The following is a 19,075-nucleotide window of genomic DNA, read 5'->3' as shown; positions in this document are numbered from 1 at the left end:
GATGTTTGTATCAATTACATGGATGCTAAACCTTCTTACAAACAGCTCGGAAGTGCTAATCCGACACGTGTGAAAGTATTGTGTACAGACTAAGTAATATAATTTATATGTTATCATATGTTAACTTTTTGGATATTTTGTAAGTAATAGAATGTATATGTTATCTTATGTTAACTATTTCGATAATGTGTATACATTCAGGCACTTTGAATCAACAACAAACATGTCTCTGAAGGTGAATGAAGACCTTTTCAAAGTTCGTCAGACGCTTGAGCTTAAATCTTCAATGGAGTACATATAGCCTTGACGACATAAACGACTGCAATTATGCAAACAATCAATGCACACATTTCATAAATATGCGTCTTAAACTTTTTCAGCTTTAGTTTTAATCTCATTATCAATGGCATTGTATCAAGTTTAATTTGATTCTTCTGTCGCTTTGGTTGCATCATCTTCTTGATAAACTCCAGGGCGATATTGTCAATGTAAGGATCATCCTCACTATCACCGACGTAGCTCATCCAGTGAATACTGGTGTGTTTTTGAACTCCTGTGATATTAAACACATTGGCAACCTTTTCTTCTGTTTTCTTGAACTGAGCCGCTGTTATTATTTCTGTCGCGTTTTCTTCAGGTACTGCTTTCGGGAATCTCTTCATTCCCTGAACCAAATCACATTTGGTGATGACTATGAATACGTCAGCATCGTCTGATGTAAAAAAGCAGTTTATTAAGATGAGAAGAACGACGTATACTCCAATGGATTGTTAAGATATATCAATAGATCTACTCAATCACACTTAAAACGCTAAATATTTATAATAAGTCGAAACATATTCATGGTATCAATTTGAGAATACATGCTTTGTCGTTTGAAAATATTACACGTCTGTATAAACATATTTTTATAAATGACGCTGGGTCACTTAAGAGCCAAGCGTTTGATTGAATCATGCAAAGAACGTAAAACGAGGACATGATACATGATACTTAATTTGTAAATGTTAAAACATGTATTAAGGATCTTATTCTTAGTCAAATATTTTAAATAACGCTATTTGGTGATTTTCTTTTAAAGTGCTATTGCGTGTTTGATTTGCTTTCATCTTCCTGTGGATCAATTCAAACAAAAGTCGATGAGACATTAACAAGTGATTAATGTGTTTCTTTTCAAGATTTTTGCGATATTTCTTTATTTAAAAAAGTGGTGAGTTAAAAGTATGAAAAGTGTACAAAGCAAAACGATATTTTTCGCTGACTTTGTCCTGTAGGATTTAAACTCAGACAATGCTACAGACCACTTCTAATAAAACGATACATTTATTGGAAATGTAAAACTTTAACAAAGCGGTCATCCGATAGAACATATATATATATATATATATATATATATATATATATATATATATATAATGATTTCTTGTCAATAATTACACAGTGCGTGAAGAATAAATAGACGTGTTTTATTAAACATATTGCATAAATAGCTGTTCAAGTAAATACAGTGAATATAGGGCTTACATTGTAGAAACCCAGTCTTGGGATCAAACGTTTTCAATATTCTTTTAATAACATCTACCAAACCAGTTGGAAGCATTTGACTGCAAGTTGCGACAAACACGACTTTCGAAACCTTCCATTCCTTGCGACAATTGATGTATATTTCTCTCAAACACCCAACATAGTTATCGCTCTAAAGCTTTTGTAAATGCGTTATAGATGTTTCAGGTGGAATGAATCCTGAAAGATAAAACGTATACATTCAAGTCGATAATTTTACTCGCACCTTTATGGAGATTGTTTTAAATATAGCTGGATACCGATTTTACTTTCATTGACACTTATGTATTGCATTGCAATGAGTTGTATGTGTCTAACATGGGTATCTGAAGATGTTAATCGAAATAAGCACATACCTCCCAAAACCACCTCCAATATTTCTTGAATATCTTGTGAATCCTGGAATCCCATTCCATCCGCGTCAATAATGTTTGGTAACTGTTGCCAGCAATCTCCAATGACCTCTTGTTGTAAACTCTGTAAATCACACTCCGCAATACCACAGTGGTCAAACCTAAAACAAAAACATGTATTTACCGGTCTTACACCAAAATTATTGACTAAAAACTAAACCATACAGTTCCCTTTTTAAAACGTTCTTTCTTGAGACAAATTTATTTTAGTGTATGTGTTTAAGGTAAGCTATTTAACATGAAAATATATCTCTTTATCCCTACTGGATATTAAATTGAGTATTCGAATCAATCCAAATAAAAATAGCAAGCGGAATGAAAGGTTTGAATATCACTTTTTTTAACAGACATTTGTAGATTTACATCTTAATTATGTATATATATAAATATATAAACCTGGTTAAACATCGTTCTCACATACCAATCAAACGTAAGCGTAACTGAGCCTTCACGTCCTCGGCCAGACTTAGCTTTGTAGAAATATTTTCCGGTCAAGGCCTTGATGATTGTGTTAACCATCGAACTTTTTCCTACACCAGTGCTTCCAAGAAGTAAAATAACCTCAGGTGTCTTTCTGTCTTCTCTAAAATAAACGGAACACACAACACACGGATAGAAACGTATTGCAAACAAAGTTTTATTTAACTTTAATTTTTCGTCTATAGGAAGAAATTGTATATCTCTGAAGGACGTGACAAACATTCTTAAACATTCTTAATTAGAAAAGGCATGTGATCAGTTAGGCAGGTCAGACAAGCGAATCGATATAACGTTACATGTGAAAACAATCAAATGTTATTTTACCGTTTGCACAAATCGGCAATTTCCCTAAGAAGTACTTCATTTGTCTTCTTTTGTTCGTCTTTCGTTTCAGTGGCATCTGATAATTTAAACATAAGCATATTTAAAATATTTAAAAGATATTATTTAAATATGGGCCGCGCTCTGGAAAAAAGGAAAACCGGAATGAAAAGTTGTTTCTAATTTTGTCATAGATTTGATAGTATATTTCTTTGACGATCAAGTATGCATGCATGTAACGCATTAAGATCATTTTGTTCTGTAAAAGTCGTATGTATTTAAGTAGCCTAAAAACACTACATCCTACTCGGATAAGCATAAAGTCGGATTAAAAAGACTATTGATTTAAGAATCACGTTTACATTAACACACGTACATGCGTTATTTGCCTTCAATTATTCTTGATGATTTTCTATGATTAATGAGATAACATATTCAACAACAAATCAAATGAACATTTTCAATAAAGTTTTCCCTAATTTGGCATGTAAGAAATGATTTTTACTCTAATGATATTAGCTATTTCGTTATTTTTACATTAAATATATTGTATCATCAATAAAAGGTCGTGTATGCGATTGTTTTGTATGCCTCCTATTCATATGTGCATTTAACAATATGTAACAATTTACTAGTATTATAAAAATGCACACAAAAATTCTAGCCAATAAGTTATTGATATAAGTATATTCTCTACTGGGTGTTTTCTACTTTCGATATCTTAATAGCAATGCTTGATCAACAATACGATCGTAAATATTCTTAAAATCGTTGACTAATATAGATGATTATATAGATGAATATATGCACACGACAGGAAAACAATCGATGTGAGGGTAAGGCTGACGACTTTTGACATTCGCCATTATTGAGTATAACAGTAAGCATTAATAATTGCAGAGATATGACGTCGAAGGTAATATACAATGAAGTTTAGAACCAAAGCTATCTATCAAATTGTTTACTTTTGATTATTAATGTATGAACGACGTCAGCGGTTTTCTTCAATGGTTTAAAAGAATCATCTCCTTTTTTAATAGTTTTAATAAAAGGGGTGGTTTTTTATATATCGCATTCATAATTTCTTCGCAAATATTTCGGTAATGTCTGCACTTGTCCGAAAAAAAACACACTTTGTTCTGTTGTATTTAAGTAATATTTGGATGCGCTCTTCTAAATTTAAATAATGGATTTTTGTTAATCAATATCAAACTTTCGACATCATCGGAAAGGCTTTTCCATTCGGAAATGGTTCATGATTATAGTGTTTTTAATCGATGTATCTTGTAGAAAAAATGATAAAAAGATGTAACGTTAGCCTATTTAAGGAATTTTAACCGTTATATTAACCAGAGCCATTTCATTGCAACTTAAAACTTTAAATCCGATCGATTGTCCTCAAGCGAATCAAATAAATGCCTTTTTAACTTACAAGAACATATTCAATAACATATAATATAGTTAACAATACGACTGGGTGTTGCTTGCTATAAAGGTTGATATACATGTATATACATATATAAATCACAATAGATGAGCAATAACGCGAAACTCATTGAGAAAACTTTGATGGTAAAGTTAATCTCTTTGCGAAGCTTCTATATGTTTTTATTACGGGGACATAGATACACTTTAAAACAAACGATATCAGGAGAGAAATTCATGTCCGCTATCATCTTATTAAAAAAGACAAATACATGTATATTCTACCATACACTTGATCGTAATTTGGGCTAAAGAACATATTGACAGCCTTTTTTGCTTTTTTATTAAAATGTACATAAAGCATATTATTGCCGTTACGATACAACGATTTATAGAGAAGTGTGTTTAAAAAAGTCATAACCCACTGTCCGCCATATTGTAAACTACCCATAAAAAATCAACATGGTAGTGGTTGACGTCAAACTATTTAGCACTTCAAGTTTTATGATCAAGATTACCAGCTTGATTATTTCCGATATTGTAGGGATCTGCACGTGCACGAACGTTTGCTAGTTCGTCACTTCCGATCGAAATACCTAAATTAAAAAAGAATATATTAATGTTTGTGAAACGGTCTTCGAAGACATATTGAGATTCCGTTGATGACAACTAACAGAGGAAGTCACATTCATGCAGTCGTAGTATTTTACGATGAACATTCATCTTGACCACCCGGTTAGAAATTTTAAAAATCTAAACGGACATTACTTAGCTGAGTTGTATTTATGCAGACATCTCAAAAATGAAGATGTTTATAAAATAATAAATAAGACCGTTAGCCCGCGAGGAATGCAATAATTAACACCAGATCGTATACATATATGGACTTGTTTTGTTTGACCCATATTCATTGGTGCATTTCAAAATATTTTATAATATTAAAGCATCGAAACATTTTAGTCAATATGCTATTGATGCAACATGGCTAATATCAGTGATTTATTTATTTGCATAATCAGCAATAAATGCTTTTTGCAAAATAAATGCATGTTCACAATGAGATGAACGTTGGCGATAGAGAGATTTAGTGTATGTAATATTGATAACTGTATTTTCAAAAGTAAAGAAAGTAAATTATAACATACAAATAATGTCGATAGATGATATAAATAGAGCCTTAGAAAAAGCTAAATAAACCATAATCGATAAACTTAAATAAGTAACATACTTGACTTATAGACATTTAAAGAGAGTGTAAAGCAGGAACTACAACAACAACAAGAAATAAAGTGTCAGCTATAACAATATCCCCCAACATGCATTAACACATAGTACAAAGAGTGATATGTTCATTCAAATATAAATACAGCAAAATAAGTTGCTTACATTGACTAACAAATTAATCTTACACAACTTTACTTCGCTAACCTGTATTCTCATCACCAGACATCGCAATGTAAACTCAAGTTAACGTTGAACAGTTCATTTCAGAGCTTATCTTAAGTCATAAAATTTGAAGTGCTTATGATCATAGTGTTAAAACGGTTATGTACCCTCTCCGTTATTTATAACCCAACATACAACCACTCCGTTACGATACCTGTAACCCTCAGTTGTTAATTAACAACAGGGAAATTCCGATAGTTCAACGTAACAAAACAATAGAATGTATGAAGTTTCACGGAACATCTTGGACATTATATTTTTAATATTGCATGCCATTTTCTAAATAAACCTGTCAGTTTTCTATAAGAAACAAGTGGAAATTGTGCAGAAACACATAACTACACAGTATAGAACGAACGTTAATTTCAGTGATGCGTTGTGTCATTATTTTCTGTATTTAAAATATAATATATCTCTCTCTATATATATTCTGAATGAGAGTTGCATAATTAAAATAAATTTTAATTTGTTCTGTCTGAGGTTTTCTTCTCGAACACGTTTTATTGAATATAAAACATAAGAATGCTCTTTAATTTTTCAAAGAAGCATTCATGAAAAGGATTACGTTAATAACTTATTAACGTTCAAATAATATCAAACTGCCTCGATTATGAACGGGAGTGATTAGACTCAAGTCTAATTTAAACTTCTATTGAAAGTTTATTCTGTGAAAACATGTGAACTAAGTTTATTTTAAGCGAATAATCAATGTACATATGAAATACAGACTAACATAGAGGATACGTAGAGGAGTTAATTCATGTTAATTCATTTCAAATGATTCAAAAAACGATTTGCATGAAAGTGTATATCTGTGTTCAACAAATTTGTCTCGTTTGCTTTATGTTCCATTAATGGATTATCTTAATAAACCTCAAATACATGCATTCTTCGTAAATTTGAAACACTCAATGGTACACTGTCCTGTGATAAAATAAATAAAATAGTCGTGTGCATGTAATTGGTATTGTTTGATAGTCCTCAAGCTTATTTGTACTCTAAAATGGTTAAGTACAACATATTGCTATAAAAACGCACTTTAAAATTGGCATCTTCATAAAACTTGATGTATTGATTAGAATTTGTGTGTGCTTTTATAGAGAATGTCAATGTACAACGGACAAGAGACAGATGTAGCAAAAACTGTTACCATTCTCAAATAAGTAAATATGTTTATTTTAATTTTGCACTTGAAACAATTTGTTACTCTTGCTTACAGATTTCCTACTGTGGACTGCACTAAACAGAAATTTACATAGACTATTACGCATACAATGAATGGCCAATTTATTTTGCATTCTATGTTGAATGTATTCACAAAACAACGGCGTTGTTATATGGCTTAATGATTATAATACTCCGTGCGTGGTACATTGTCAAACCACTTTCATCATGCTGCTTATTGTTTCCCAGTTGTGTGCCCTCCTTCGTAAAATCATGCTTATATAAGAGAGCCAAATACCGCCACGCAGAAGGTTCACTTTGGGTTATAAATTACGGAGATGTAACTGAACCGCTTTAACACCGTTATTATAGATACTGAATTCATAACTTGTTCAAAATATCTACGGCAATATTTTATCTATTTAATCTAGTCTATAATGCACCGTCTGTTTGCTTAATGAACGTGCAACGGCGTTCTGATTACAGATCTAAAATTAGAATGTATTACACATTTGAAAACCACTTAAAAGTACATGCATTTGCGTTCAATAATCAAATATTTCAATGAAAATAAACGTCTGTTCAATATATGAGGCAAAAAAGAAATCTACATGTAAAATTTTTATTTGTATAACCACACAATTAAAAAATACTTAACACCTTAGAAATACAAAAAAAAAGATAAATCAATATTCCAAAAACTATTTATTGCACAAAAACACAAAACTACACATATTATTGCCACTAAACCTCTTAATTGATACAATCGTTCAAGGACAATATGTGTTAACATTGCAATGTCCGGCGACGAGAATATAGGTAAGCGACGTAAATTATTTGATTAGACAATAACATGTTTCATTTTGATGATTTATATATTCAGATACGATTATTCATGAACACATCATTTCTTTTTATTCTATTTAAATACACATTGTGAACTATTATTGTATTTAACACCCGTATGGTTAGCTGTATGGGGTGTGTTTTTTTACACAAGGCTTTTAAAAAAATATATGGGTCAAACACAGTGCCGGATTAGCGACATAGAGGCCCAAAGGTGATGACATGTTTGGCTACGTGCCCTCCAGCACATCAGTGCTCAGTCAATTTCACTCGTTTAAAAAAGCGTACCAGTGCCAAGTCATATTACAAGGATATTAAATAAGTGGATATGTCAAGTATTTAGGCTTAGTACGTGAGTAAAAAATCTTTCCTGACGGTCTCATTCAGCTCCTAAGTGTCGCGGGGCCCATAGGCATTTGCCTTCCTTGCCTTATGGGTAATCCGGAACTGGTCAAACATGATAGGAACATTTGGCTGTGTATAATTAATATATTGTTTTTGATATTTAGAAATCGAAAGAAAAACACCCGGGATGGAATATACTCAAATCAATAACGTATTTGCTTCAATGTTTCCGTTGTGTTTATTGCACTTGTAAATCGAACACTATTTTGAAATAACCATGGGAATTTGGGGCAAAGAAAACAACTCCATAAACGAAATTGTGTTGATGAAAACATATCTCTCTATCATGTGTCAGTGGAACATTAACTTTCATTGTTTATTTTTCATTTGTTTGATCATATGTGTATCTATTGTCTAATTAGTTTTTACCTAGAATATTTTTGACAGGCCTATGAAAATATTTCATCACGACATGAATGGGAATTAAATGATCATATAGAACAAAGCAACATCCAGTGCCCAACGTAATTTTTTTTAAATATATTAGTGGTTTTGTATTAGTTATTAATTATCGGCTTTGTGTGTGGTTGGACGCAACTGTTAACTGTAAACGCCCAATGCTTTAAATTTACCATAACACAGAAATGAACCAAGATGTACTCATTTCAATGCTTTTTTCGTGATGTATGTGTATCGTATTAATGATCTATACCTTAGACAAAAAGTTGGAAATTATTAGCTAGAATGCTGTGACACACACTTTGTACAGACATAATGCTGCTCCAGGCGCGTAAGGACATCGTTAAGTTCGAAATACACACAAGTTTGCTATAATAGAAACAAGGAGTGCAACTTTATTTACCGTAAAACTACAGCATCTTACTGTAAACCAAGTACCTCGAACAATTGTTAACGAATCAACACACACCGGTTGTTATCGAAAGCTAATAAAATACTTTATCAGGAAAAATTAACATCAGTACCATTGATTGATCAATATTATTTAAGAAACGCATCACTGCAAAAACTAAATATGACCTTGACCTGTGAGCTAGGGAAACAGATCAAGAACGTTGGAATAACAATCTTTGCAACATTGGTTGGACGCACTCTTGCGCATAAAACTGAACCTCAATCATAATGACCTTACGAACAAAAGTATCGACATAAACATTATATTGAAAATATATGGGTTTTTTTGTGAAAGAAGTAGACAAATTACCAATTATAGGTTTATGGTCACATGGAAAGTTTTTTATTACCCTATCTCTAAAACATACAGTTGTTGTAGGATTAATTTCTCTTTTTTGACAGATATGAGTTGTATATATGAATTATGAAAACAGCGCGTTGTTGATATTAACATTAACACACTTTTAATCAGCATATTATCTGCGGGTAACGGAACAATTCGAAATACAAATCAAACAGTGTTTCTATTCACGTTATTAAAAAATTGAATGCTCAGTTCTTAACAACAATTGTGAATATAATAAATAAATAAATTAATAAACAAATAAATAAATAAATACATAAAATAAATAAAAAATAAATATATACATACATTTATAAATAAATAAATAAAAGCAAATGCTCAAGCAATGACCAATATAAATTTCATATGCTTGTTAAAATAAAATATCTTAATGAACATTACACTACAAAACTGAATGATTAATAGTAAGTTGACATGAACATGTCTTTAAAATCCAAATCATATAAACTGGCTGTCACATAAATATAACACTAAAATACAGCTGTCAAATTGTTAAAAATATGAACCACTGTAAAGGGTGTTATGTACTAAAATGTTCTTTATCATATATCATATTTGAAAGAAATGATGAATACAAAATTGGAAAAAAATATACCAAATATATATAAATTGTAATTAAGAAATATTAATTTCAAAAACACCTATAGTTCAGTGTTATTTGAAGCATATTGAATATATACAGATTTCTTCAATTAACATTATTGTCATCATCAAAAATATACAGGATAAACTATTCATAAATAGCATAGTAACAATGGCTCCAAAGTCAATATGCGAATAAATCTATAAGCTGTCTTGTGAAGTAGTTTGGAGGTTTGACATTCAACCTACTTATAACTCCAGCCTGATACCCCCAAAATGAAACACTCGATCAACATAATATTACCAAAACCAAATTATATACATAAAAGTAAACATTTATACATTCTGTAAAATACAACTTTTACAAACACAAAGCAGCATGCATAATTCCTATAAGCTGTATAAAATGGTATAGTAATGTCATACGTGAAATGTGATACATGTTTATATATTTTATAGCATACCTCTTTAAATGGTGTCATTTGACATGTTTACTTTATATTTATTTTACTTTTTAAAACCAGTACTTTTAACCGGCTTTTGGCATGGGGTTATTGCAATTAAAAAAGGGGATTTACTTATAATTATTCTCACACTTTATTCATCTTCGGCAACTTGTCTCAAACATGCCGAGAAGCGATTTATTATTATTGCACTGTATTATTTTATTGATGTATATGTGTTCGAATGACTTCGATCTAGTTTTTTTATACCTAAGTATCTACCAATTTAAGTGTATCAAGATTTGCTGTGAAAACAAAAGAAGAATTCCTCATCGGCTGAGGATTGGTAAATAAACAGGCTATACATATTCCTTATAAAAAATCGAAATATTTAGGAAGAATTTGAATTGTGTCGGAATAATACCACTTATATTGCAAAAAGTCACGAAATCGTGAGATTGAATTGTTCCTAAGGAACGAATACGTACATCTTCCTTAAAAATAAATGTATCTTCCTTAAGAATAAATATCAATAAGAAATGGCGATTATAGAACCACACAACACGCGATACACTGAATAACTTGAATCAGAGCCCTAGTTTACGTTACAATACATTTACCTTCACTACCAGCAGCGCACGACATCACAGTAAAGTATCCAATGTGTGTCGCCATGAAACTATTCGTCATTAAATAAAAGTCAACTGTCTCAAATTAAAAACGATTATAACTTCAAAGGTTCTAAAACAAAGATCTAAATGCAAGCAATTTTCTTTATTGGTGTTTACTTTAAATTCCGCTTTCAACAAATGCTGAACGACTGTGTAGCGTAATTACACATTGTTCGTTGATATCACACAGTAATAACCAACCAAGTTCATTTCTGATTTCTTTGCGTTTTATTTCTGCTTATTAACACAACACAACGTTTCCAAAATGTTTGTCAAATACAAGATACATGCGAAGCCCGCAATGGGCCCATCCCGCGAAAGCCAGCAATAATGCGACTTGTATGTTCGGCCGTTTAAGTGAGACTGTCCTTCATACAACGCAGATGCCAATTTATACAATAATGGACAAATAAATTGGGTGACGGCTGTCTGGATGATTGACTTTAACATGAGTTGAATTACCTGATACGGGATGGCTTTATGTGTGACTTACACATCTTGTGCATATATATGCCAATAATTAAGCGAGACCACGTTTGTTTAACTGCATATATGAAAGTTCACCTGTCATTTAACATGAAAATATACACAAATTAACAGTGCGCATGTGCTTACCATAGACATAACTAATTAGTGAACCCAGCCATGGGCAATAACTTGGTGCATTTTTTTCGTCTAATTTGACGACGACATATGATGCCCATTTATGCATTTCTTCATGAAGACAGATATTATGTATTCAGTTATACCGAACAAGGAATATACATGAAATACACCAATAATGCGACATGAAATACATCAATTATGCGACACACCTCATTTTCATTAAAGAAAGATTTTATATTTTATGATTTAAAATCTTTAGAAAGATCAAATCCTGAATGACAAACTTGTCTTACAATATCATGTATCAATGTTAAATGACGTTGATCGATTGTCCACGTAACACTACAGGCGTTGTTTGACTAGTGACCTCCTGTGCTGTCCATTCGAAGAAGGTATTGCCCGGGTTGAATATGTACCTGTTGCTGTCAAGTAGATGTCTTGGTTTGTTGTTTTCTGTCTATGTTGATTCATGGGTGATGTTATCTACCATTGCTGTCGTGAAGAAGCTCTATCTATCGCCAAGCTGTGTAGGCAAATCGCACGTGGTCGGTTGCACTCATCTGCGTATCAAGGTTCACATCGAGGCTGGATATGTCATAGTGGTTTCTGTTGTTTTTGTCGCTGAACCAGCTGTCATCACGTCGTTGTTTCTGTTGTTGAATCCATCATGATATTGTCTCTGGATAAGGTGTTGATGCGTACCGCGTTGCTTATCAATTGTGACGTATGTTAAAACCTTTGTGATCGCATTGTTGTTTCTGTTGTTGTTGATTGTACTTTTGTTCATGGTTCCAGCGTCTTCATTTCTCTTGGGACATTAAGATCTTCTATTGGCCATAATGCTCACGAGGTATTAACTATAGCAGTGTTCTCCTTGATGTCTTAGGCCTCGGAAGTATCATTCCAAATGCGTTATCTACGCACGTCAAACAGTTGAACGGCTGCATCTACTCTATAGTGTTTAACGTCACAAGTATTGTGTCCAGTGTTGCGTCACTTGTTGTCCTTCGAAATCTTCTGGCGTTGGTCTTCTTTTAGTGATAGAACCAGGTATTCACTTTGAGAGTAAACGCCGTGATGTTCCATTCTAATTATGTTGTTTGTTTCTTCTATTCGTTGTGGAAGGCGTTGTCTCGCGAAGTCGCTCTTCTTCGGCGTTGTCTTCAAATCTCGATATTTTTATCTGCGTCGTGGTGATACAAGTATCAGTTGTTCAAAATCATGGCAAACATTTATAAATATCCCCTTAGTTATTGTTAAATATCGTCATGACAACTTACTGTGATATCTTATTCAAAAAAATAAATTCTTTACAACGAAAAAATATTAGTCAATTCCTCAAAACATACTTCGGATAAGTACATGACAGTTTGACATCTTACAAGCCATTTACTTAATATGACTTGTGTACCGCCTTAGGCATAATCATTTTACGCACGTGCAGCCGGTAAATTTTTGACAGGCGCGCGCCACTTTATTGACCTAGAGTAATGGGTAATGATAGACGTACCTGTTCATATCATGGTTTCATAAACCTCGTCTTTATCACTATAGTTTTGCCGTTGGGCATAGATTTATTGACATGTTTGACCTGTGCACTTGTAAAAATGCGCAAATATGACAAGGCAGACTTTTATATATATGCATTCATAATATAAGAACACGTATCGGTATACTTCAAAATTCAGGTCTTTGCTCCTAATCGAACTACTCAAATAATTCTTATGCGACATCGCATCTTCTGTCCATAGCGTAATTTGCTTCGATGGCACAGGGATAAATTCTCTAACTCATGAGGACGCTAAGGTTTATCAGAACCTCTGGCTCGGTATGTCCGAACGCTGATCAGTCAGCCGTGCTCATAAAATATAATTGTAACCCTTAAACAATTATATTAGAAATTTAATGCGTACATATCGTTATATTTTCACTGCGCTATACGCGTCAGATCACATTAAATTCTTACTTAAAATTACTCAAGACCTTCAATATTACCGATATCCTACATATATTTGCATCAACACAATGACGTATATACATATTTACATAATATTTTTTTTGTGTCTGCCCTATTCATATTCGCAATCAACATTATTTTTCTTATTTCCTATTTTCTTTCTTTTACAATTCGGAAAACTATTTTTAAATTTTCCAATAATTTTATTTATTCGTCCTCTTTAATTTTCTTTATCATTCTAAGAAACAAAACCCGCCTTATTTTCTTAATTAAAATAATAAACAAAACTGTCTTAAATAATCTAAATTCCTAAATTCTTAATTCTGCCAATGTAAAATACTAGGTAAATTCTTTGAATATTTGTATCATCTCCGAGAATTGTTTTATTATATTAATAAATAAAACCACCGCCAAAGTTTCTTTATTAAAATAATAAACAAAACTATATAAGATATTATTATTTCCTTGTACGTTTTAATTAAATGGAATTTTACAAAAAATACCAACAATGTTAAATGGATTTGTGCGCAAAAAACGCACGTTCGTATACAATCTATATCATAATCATACACAATTTATATAAAATTCTTTAAATATTCTCAATGATTTGTTCGCCTCTAATTTCATTATTTCTATAACTCAGAAACTTCTGTAAATTTAAATAACTTTCTTTTTTATTTATTTTATTCTTAATTTCCCGATATTTATAAAAATGTACCGATAAATGCAAAATTGGCATGATTTTGATATTTGCTAAATTTGTTCGTACATAATTTATTATCAACACTATTATTTTTAACATCTAACTACATTAAATTCTTTAAAACAATTCTTAAAAATTTCGTTGTCATGACGCCTTTTACTTTCATTTTCTACTTTATAAATTTTGAAATTCCCTTTCCAAGTTTGCCACAATTTTTTTAAACAACTGACCTGAATTATGTCGCGTTGTGGTTGTGATGTTTTCATTTTTTCGGCACGTGATCGCACTTGTGATCGTACTTCGGTCGTATCCATGGTACACGGCTCCATAAAATGTACTGTGTCACGTAATTATATATCGTTCGTGGAAAAGACACAGTAACCAACAAAGTTCATTTCTGATTTCTTTGCGTTTTATTTCTGCTTATTAACACAACACAACGTTTCCAAAATGTTTGTCAAATACAAGATACATGCGAAGCCCGCAATGGGCCCATCCCGCGAAAGCCAGCAATAATGCGACTTGTATGTTCGGCCGTTTAAGTGAGACTGTCCTTCATACAACGCAGATGCCAATTTATACAATAATGGACAAATAAATTGGGTGACGGCTGTCTGGATGATTGACTTTAACATGAGTTGAATTACCTGATACGGGATGGCTTTATGTGTGACTTACACATCTTGTGCATATATATGCCAATAATTAAGCGAGACCACGTTTGTTTAACTGCATATATGAAAGTTCACCTGTCATTTAACATGAAAATATACACAAATTAACAGTGCGCATGTGCTTACCATAGACATAACTAATTAGTGAACCCAGCCATGGGCAATAACTTGGTGCATTTTTTTCGTCTCATTTGACGACGACATAAGATGCCCATTTATGCATTTCTTCATGAAGACAGATATTATGTATTCAGTTATACCGAACAAGGAATATACATGAAATACACCAATAATGCGACATGAAATACATCAATTATGCGACACACCTCATTTTCATTAAAGAAAGATTTTATATTTTATGATTTAAAATCTTTAGAAAGATCAAATCCTAAATGACAAACGTGTCTTACAATATCATGTATCAATGTTAAATGACGTTGATCGATTGTCCACGTAACACTACAGGCGTTGTTTGACTAGTGACCTCCTGTGCTGTCCATTCGAAGAAGGTATTGCCCGGGTTGAATATGTACCTGTTGCTGTCAAGTAGATGTCTTGGTTTGTTGTTTTCTGTCTATGTTGATTCATGGGTGATGTTATCTACCATTGCTGTCGTGAAGAAGCTCTATCTATCGCCAAGCTGTGTAGGCAAATCGCACGTGGTCGGTTGCACTCATCTGCGTATCAAGGTTCACATCGAGGCTGGATATGTCATAGTGGTTTCTGTTGTTTTTGTCGCTGAACCAGCTGTCATCACGTCGTTGTTTCTGTTGTTGAATCCATCATGATATTGTCTCTGGATAAGGTGTTGATGCGTACCGCGTTGCTTATCAATTGTGACGTATGTTAAAACCTTTGTGATCGCATTGTTGTTTCTGTTGTTGTTGATTGTACTTTTGTTCTTGGTTCCAGCGTCTTCATTTCTCTTGGGACATTAAGATCTTCTATTGGCCATAATGCTCACGAGGTATTAACTATAGCAGTGTTCTCCTTGATGTCTTAGGCCTCGGAAGTATCATTCCAAATGCGTTATCTACGCACGTCAAACAGTTGAACGGCTGCATCTACTCTATAGTGTTTAACGTCACAAGTACTGTGTCCAGTGTTGCGTCACTTGTTGTCCTTCGAAATCTTCTGGCGTTGGTCTTCTTTTAGTGATAGAACCAGGTATTCACTTTGAGAGTAAACGCCGTGATGTTCCATTCTAATTATGTTGTTTGTTTCTTCTATTCGTTGTGGAAGGCGTTGTCTCGCGAAGTCGCTCTTCTTCGGCGTTGTCTTCAAATCTCGATATTTTTATCTGCGTCGTGGTGATACAAGTATCAGTTGTTCAAAATCATGGCAAACATTTATAAATATCCCCTTAGTTATTGTTAAATATCGTCATGACAACTTACTGTGATATCTTATTCAAAAAAATAAATTCTTTACAACGAAAAAATATTAGTCAATTCCTCAAAACATACTTCGGATAAGTACATGACAGTTTGACATCTGACAAGCCATTTACTTAATATGACTTGTGTACCGCCTTAGGCATAATCATTTTACGCACGTGCAGCCGGTAAATTTTTGACAGGCGCGCGCCACTTTATTGACCTAGAGTAATGGGTAATGATAGACGTACTTGTTCATATCATGGTTTCATAAACCTCGTCTTTATCACTATAGTTTTGCCGTTGGGCATAGATTTATTGACATGTTTGACCTGTGCACTTGTAAAAATGCGCAAATATGACAAGGCAGACTTTTATATATATGCATTCATAATATAAGAACACGTATCGGTATACTTCAAAATTCAGGTCTTTGCTCCTAATCGAACTACTCAAATAATTCTTATGCGACATCGCATCTTCTGTCCATAGCGTAATTTGCTTCGATGGCACAGGGATAAATTCTCTAACTCATGAGGACGCTAAGGTTTATCAGAACCTCTGGCTCGGTATGTCCGAACGCTGATCAGTCAGCCGTGCTCATAAAATATAATTGTAACCCTTAAACAATTATATTAGAAATTTAATGCGTACATATCGTTATATTTTCACTGCGCTATACGCGTCAGATCACATTAAATTCTTACTTAAAATTACTCAAGACCTTCAATATTACCGATATCCTACATATATTTGCATCAACACAATGACGTATATACATATTTACATAATATTTTTTTTTGTGTCTGCCCTATTCATATTCGCAATCAACATTATTTTTCTTATTTCCTATTTTCTTTCTTTTACAATTCGGAAAACTATTTTTAAATTTTCCAATAATTTTATTTATTCGTCCTCTTTAATTTTCTTTATCATTCTAAGAAACAAAACCCGCCTTATTTTCTTAATTAAAATAATAAACAAAACTGTCTTAAATAATCTAAATTCCTAAATTCTTAATTCTGCCAATGTAAAATACTAGGTAAATTCTTTGAATATTTGTATCATCTCCGAGAATTGTTTTATTATATTAATAAATAAAGCCACCGCCAAAGTTTCTTTATTAAAATAATAAACAAAACTATATAAGATATTATTATTTCCTTGTACGTTTTAATTAAATGGAATTTTACAAAAAATACCAACAATGTTAAATGGATTTGTGCGCAAAAAACGCACGTTCGTATACAATCTATATCATAATCATACACAATTTATATAAAATTCTTTAAATATTCTCAATGATTTGTTCGCCTCTAATTTCATTATTTCTATAACTCAGAAACTTCTGTAAATTTAAATAACTTTCTTTTTTATTTATTTTAATCTTAATTTCCCGATATTTATAAAAATGTACCGATAAATGCAAAATTGGCATGATTTTGATATTTGCTAAATTTGTTCGTACATAATTTATTATCAACACTATTATTTTTAACATCTAACTACATTAAATTCTTTAAAACAATTCTTAAAAATTTCGTTGTCATGACGCCTTTTACTTTCATTTTCTACTTTATAAATTTTGAAATTCCCTTTCCAAGTTTGCCACAATTTTTTTAAACAACTGACCTGAATTATGTCGCGTTGTGGTTGTGATGTTTTCATTTTTTCGGCACGTGATCGCACTTGTGATCGTACTTCGGTCGTATCCATGGTACACGGCTCCATAAAATGTACTGTGTCACGTAATTATATATCGTTCGTGGAAAAGACACAGTAACCAACAAAGTTCATTTCTGATTTCTTTGCGTTTTATTTCTGCTTATTAACACAACACAACGTTTCCAAAATGTTTGTCAAATACAAGATACATGCGAAGCCCGCAATGGGCCCATCCCGCGAAAGCCAGCAATAATGCGACTTGTATGTTCGGCCGTTTAAGTGAGACTGTCCTTCATACAACGCAGATGCCAATTTATACAATAATGGACAAATAAATTGGGTGACGGCTGTCTGGATGATTGACTTTAACATGAGTTGAATTACCTGATACGGGATGGCTTTATGTGTGACTTACACATCTTGTGCATATATATGCCAATAATTAAGCGAGACCACGTTTGTTTAACTGCATATATGAAAGTTCACCTGTCATTTAACATGAAAATATACACAAATTAACAGTGCGCATGTGCTTACCATAGACATAACTAATTAGTGAACCCAGCCATGGGCAATAACTTGGTGCATTTTTTTCGTCTAATTTGACGACGACATATGATGCCCATTTATGCATTTCTTCATGAAGACAGATATTATGTATTCAGTTATACCGAACAAGGAATATACATGAAATACACCAATTATGCGACATGAAATACATCAATTATGCGACAACGTGAAAAAAACAGCAGGGTCGATTTTTTCTTCCGCTTTGAAAATGATATGTACACTTGCTGTCGGTAACCTGATGCAAACATCTGTAGTAGTTATGAAGTATATATAATTTAAAGCTGATATAAAAATAAATAACAACAAGAAACTCAATCGGACGTGATAATACACGCGCCAGTGTGAGTAATCAAGCTCGCAGTTTGTAAAAAAGTAAGATATCGAACTGCTTTTTTGTATACATGTACCATATACACTAGTAAAAACAGCCTAACAAGGTCTTATACAAATTAACAGACTTACACTGCCACTTAACAATGCATAACTACACAACGCAGATAAATAGACAACCCTACACACGTCTCATCGTTGCGCGTAGCAACAATGTTA

The 19,075-nt window shown here is 32.6% G+C and overlaps 2 protein-coding genes across 5 annotated transcripts in view; one reads left to right on the top strand and one right to left on the bottom strand.

Moving 5' to 3' along the window:
- Window positions 1-19,075, top strand: part of LOC127837572 (uncharacterized) — a 386,512-nt gene that overhangs the window by 129,629 nt on the left and 237,808 nt on the right. The gene's annotated exons all lie outside the window — the stretch shown is intronic.
- Window positions 262-5,681, bottom strand: LOC127837595 (uncharacterized). 3 transcript variants are annotated; one of them, XR_008029344.1, is made up of 7 exons: window positions 5,589-5,648; window positions 4,721-4,798; window positions 2,781-2,856; window positions 2,398-2,559; window positions 1,920-2,077; window positions 1,525-1,743; window positions 262-712 (listed from the first exon to the last, which is right to left on the bottom strand). XR_008029344.1 is itself a non-coding variant. In XM_052364852.1 (7 exons), exons 1-6 carry the CDS (start codon window positions 5,650-5,652, stop codon window positions 1,697-1,699), a joined length of 543 nt encoding a protein of 180 aa, XP_052220812.1. In that variant the 5' UTR covers window positions 5,653-5,681; the 3' UTR covers window positions 262-712; window positions 1,525-1,696. The 3 variants fall into 3 exon arrangements, 1 of the variants encoding a protein (XP_052220812.1); XM_052364852.1 differs by having other exon boundaries at window positions 5,631-5,681; XR_008029345.1 differs by lacking the exon at window positions 4,721-4,798 and having other exon boundaries at window positions 5,589-5,654.

Source organism: Dreissena polymorpha, chromosome 7 (genome assembly GCF_020536995.1).
Source record: "Dreissena polymorpha isolate Duluth1 chromosome 7, UMN_Dpol_1.0, whole genome shotgun sequence".
Classification (NCBI taxonomy): domain Eukaryota; kingdom Metazoa; phylum Mollusca; class Bivalvia; order Myida; family Dreissenidae; genus Dreissena; species Dreissena polymorpha.
This window is presented reverse-complemented; position numbering and strand designations above follow the sequence as displayed.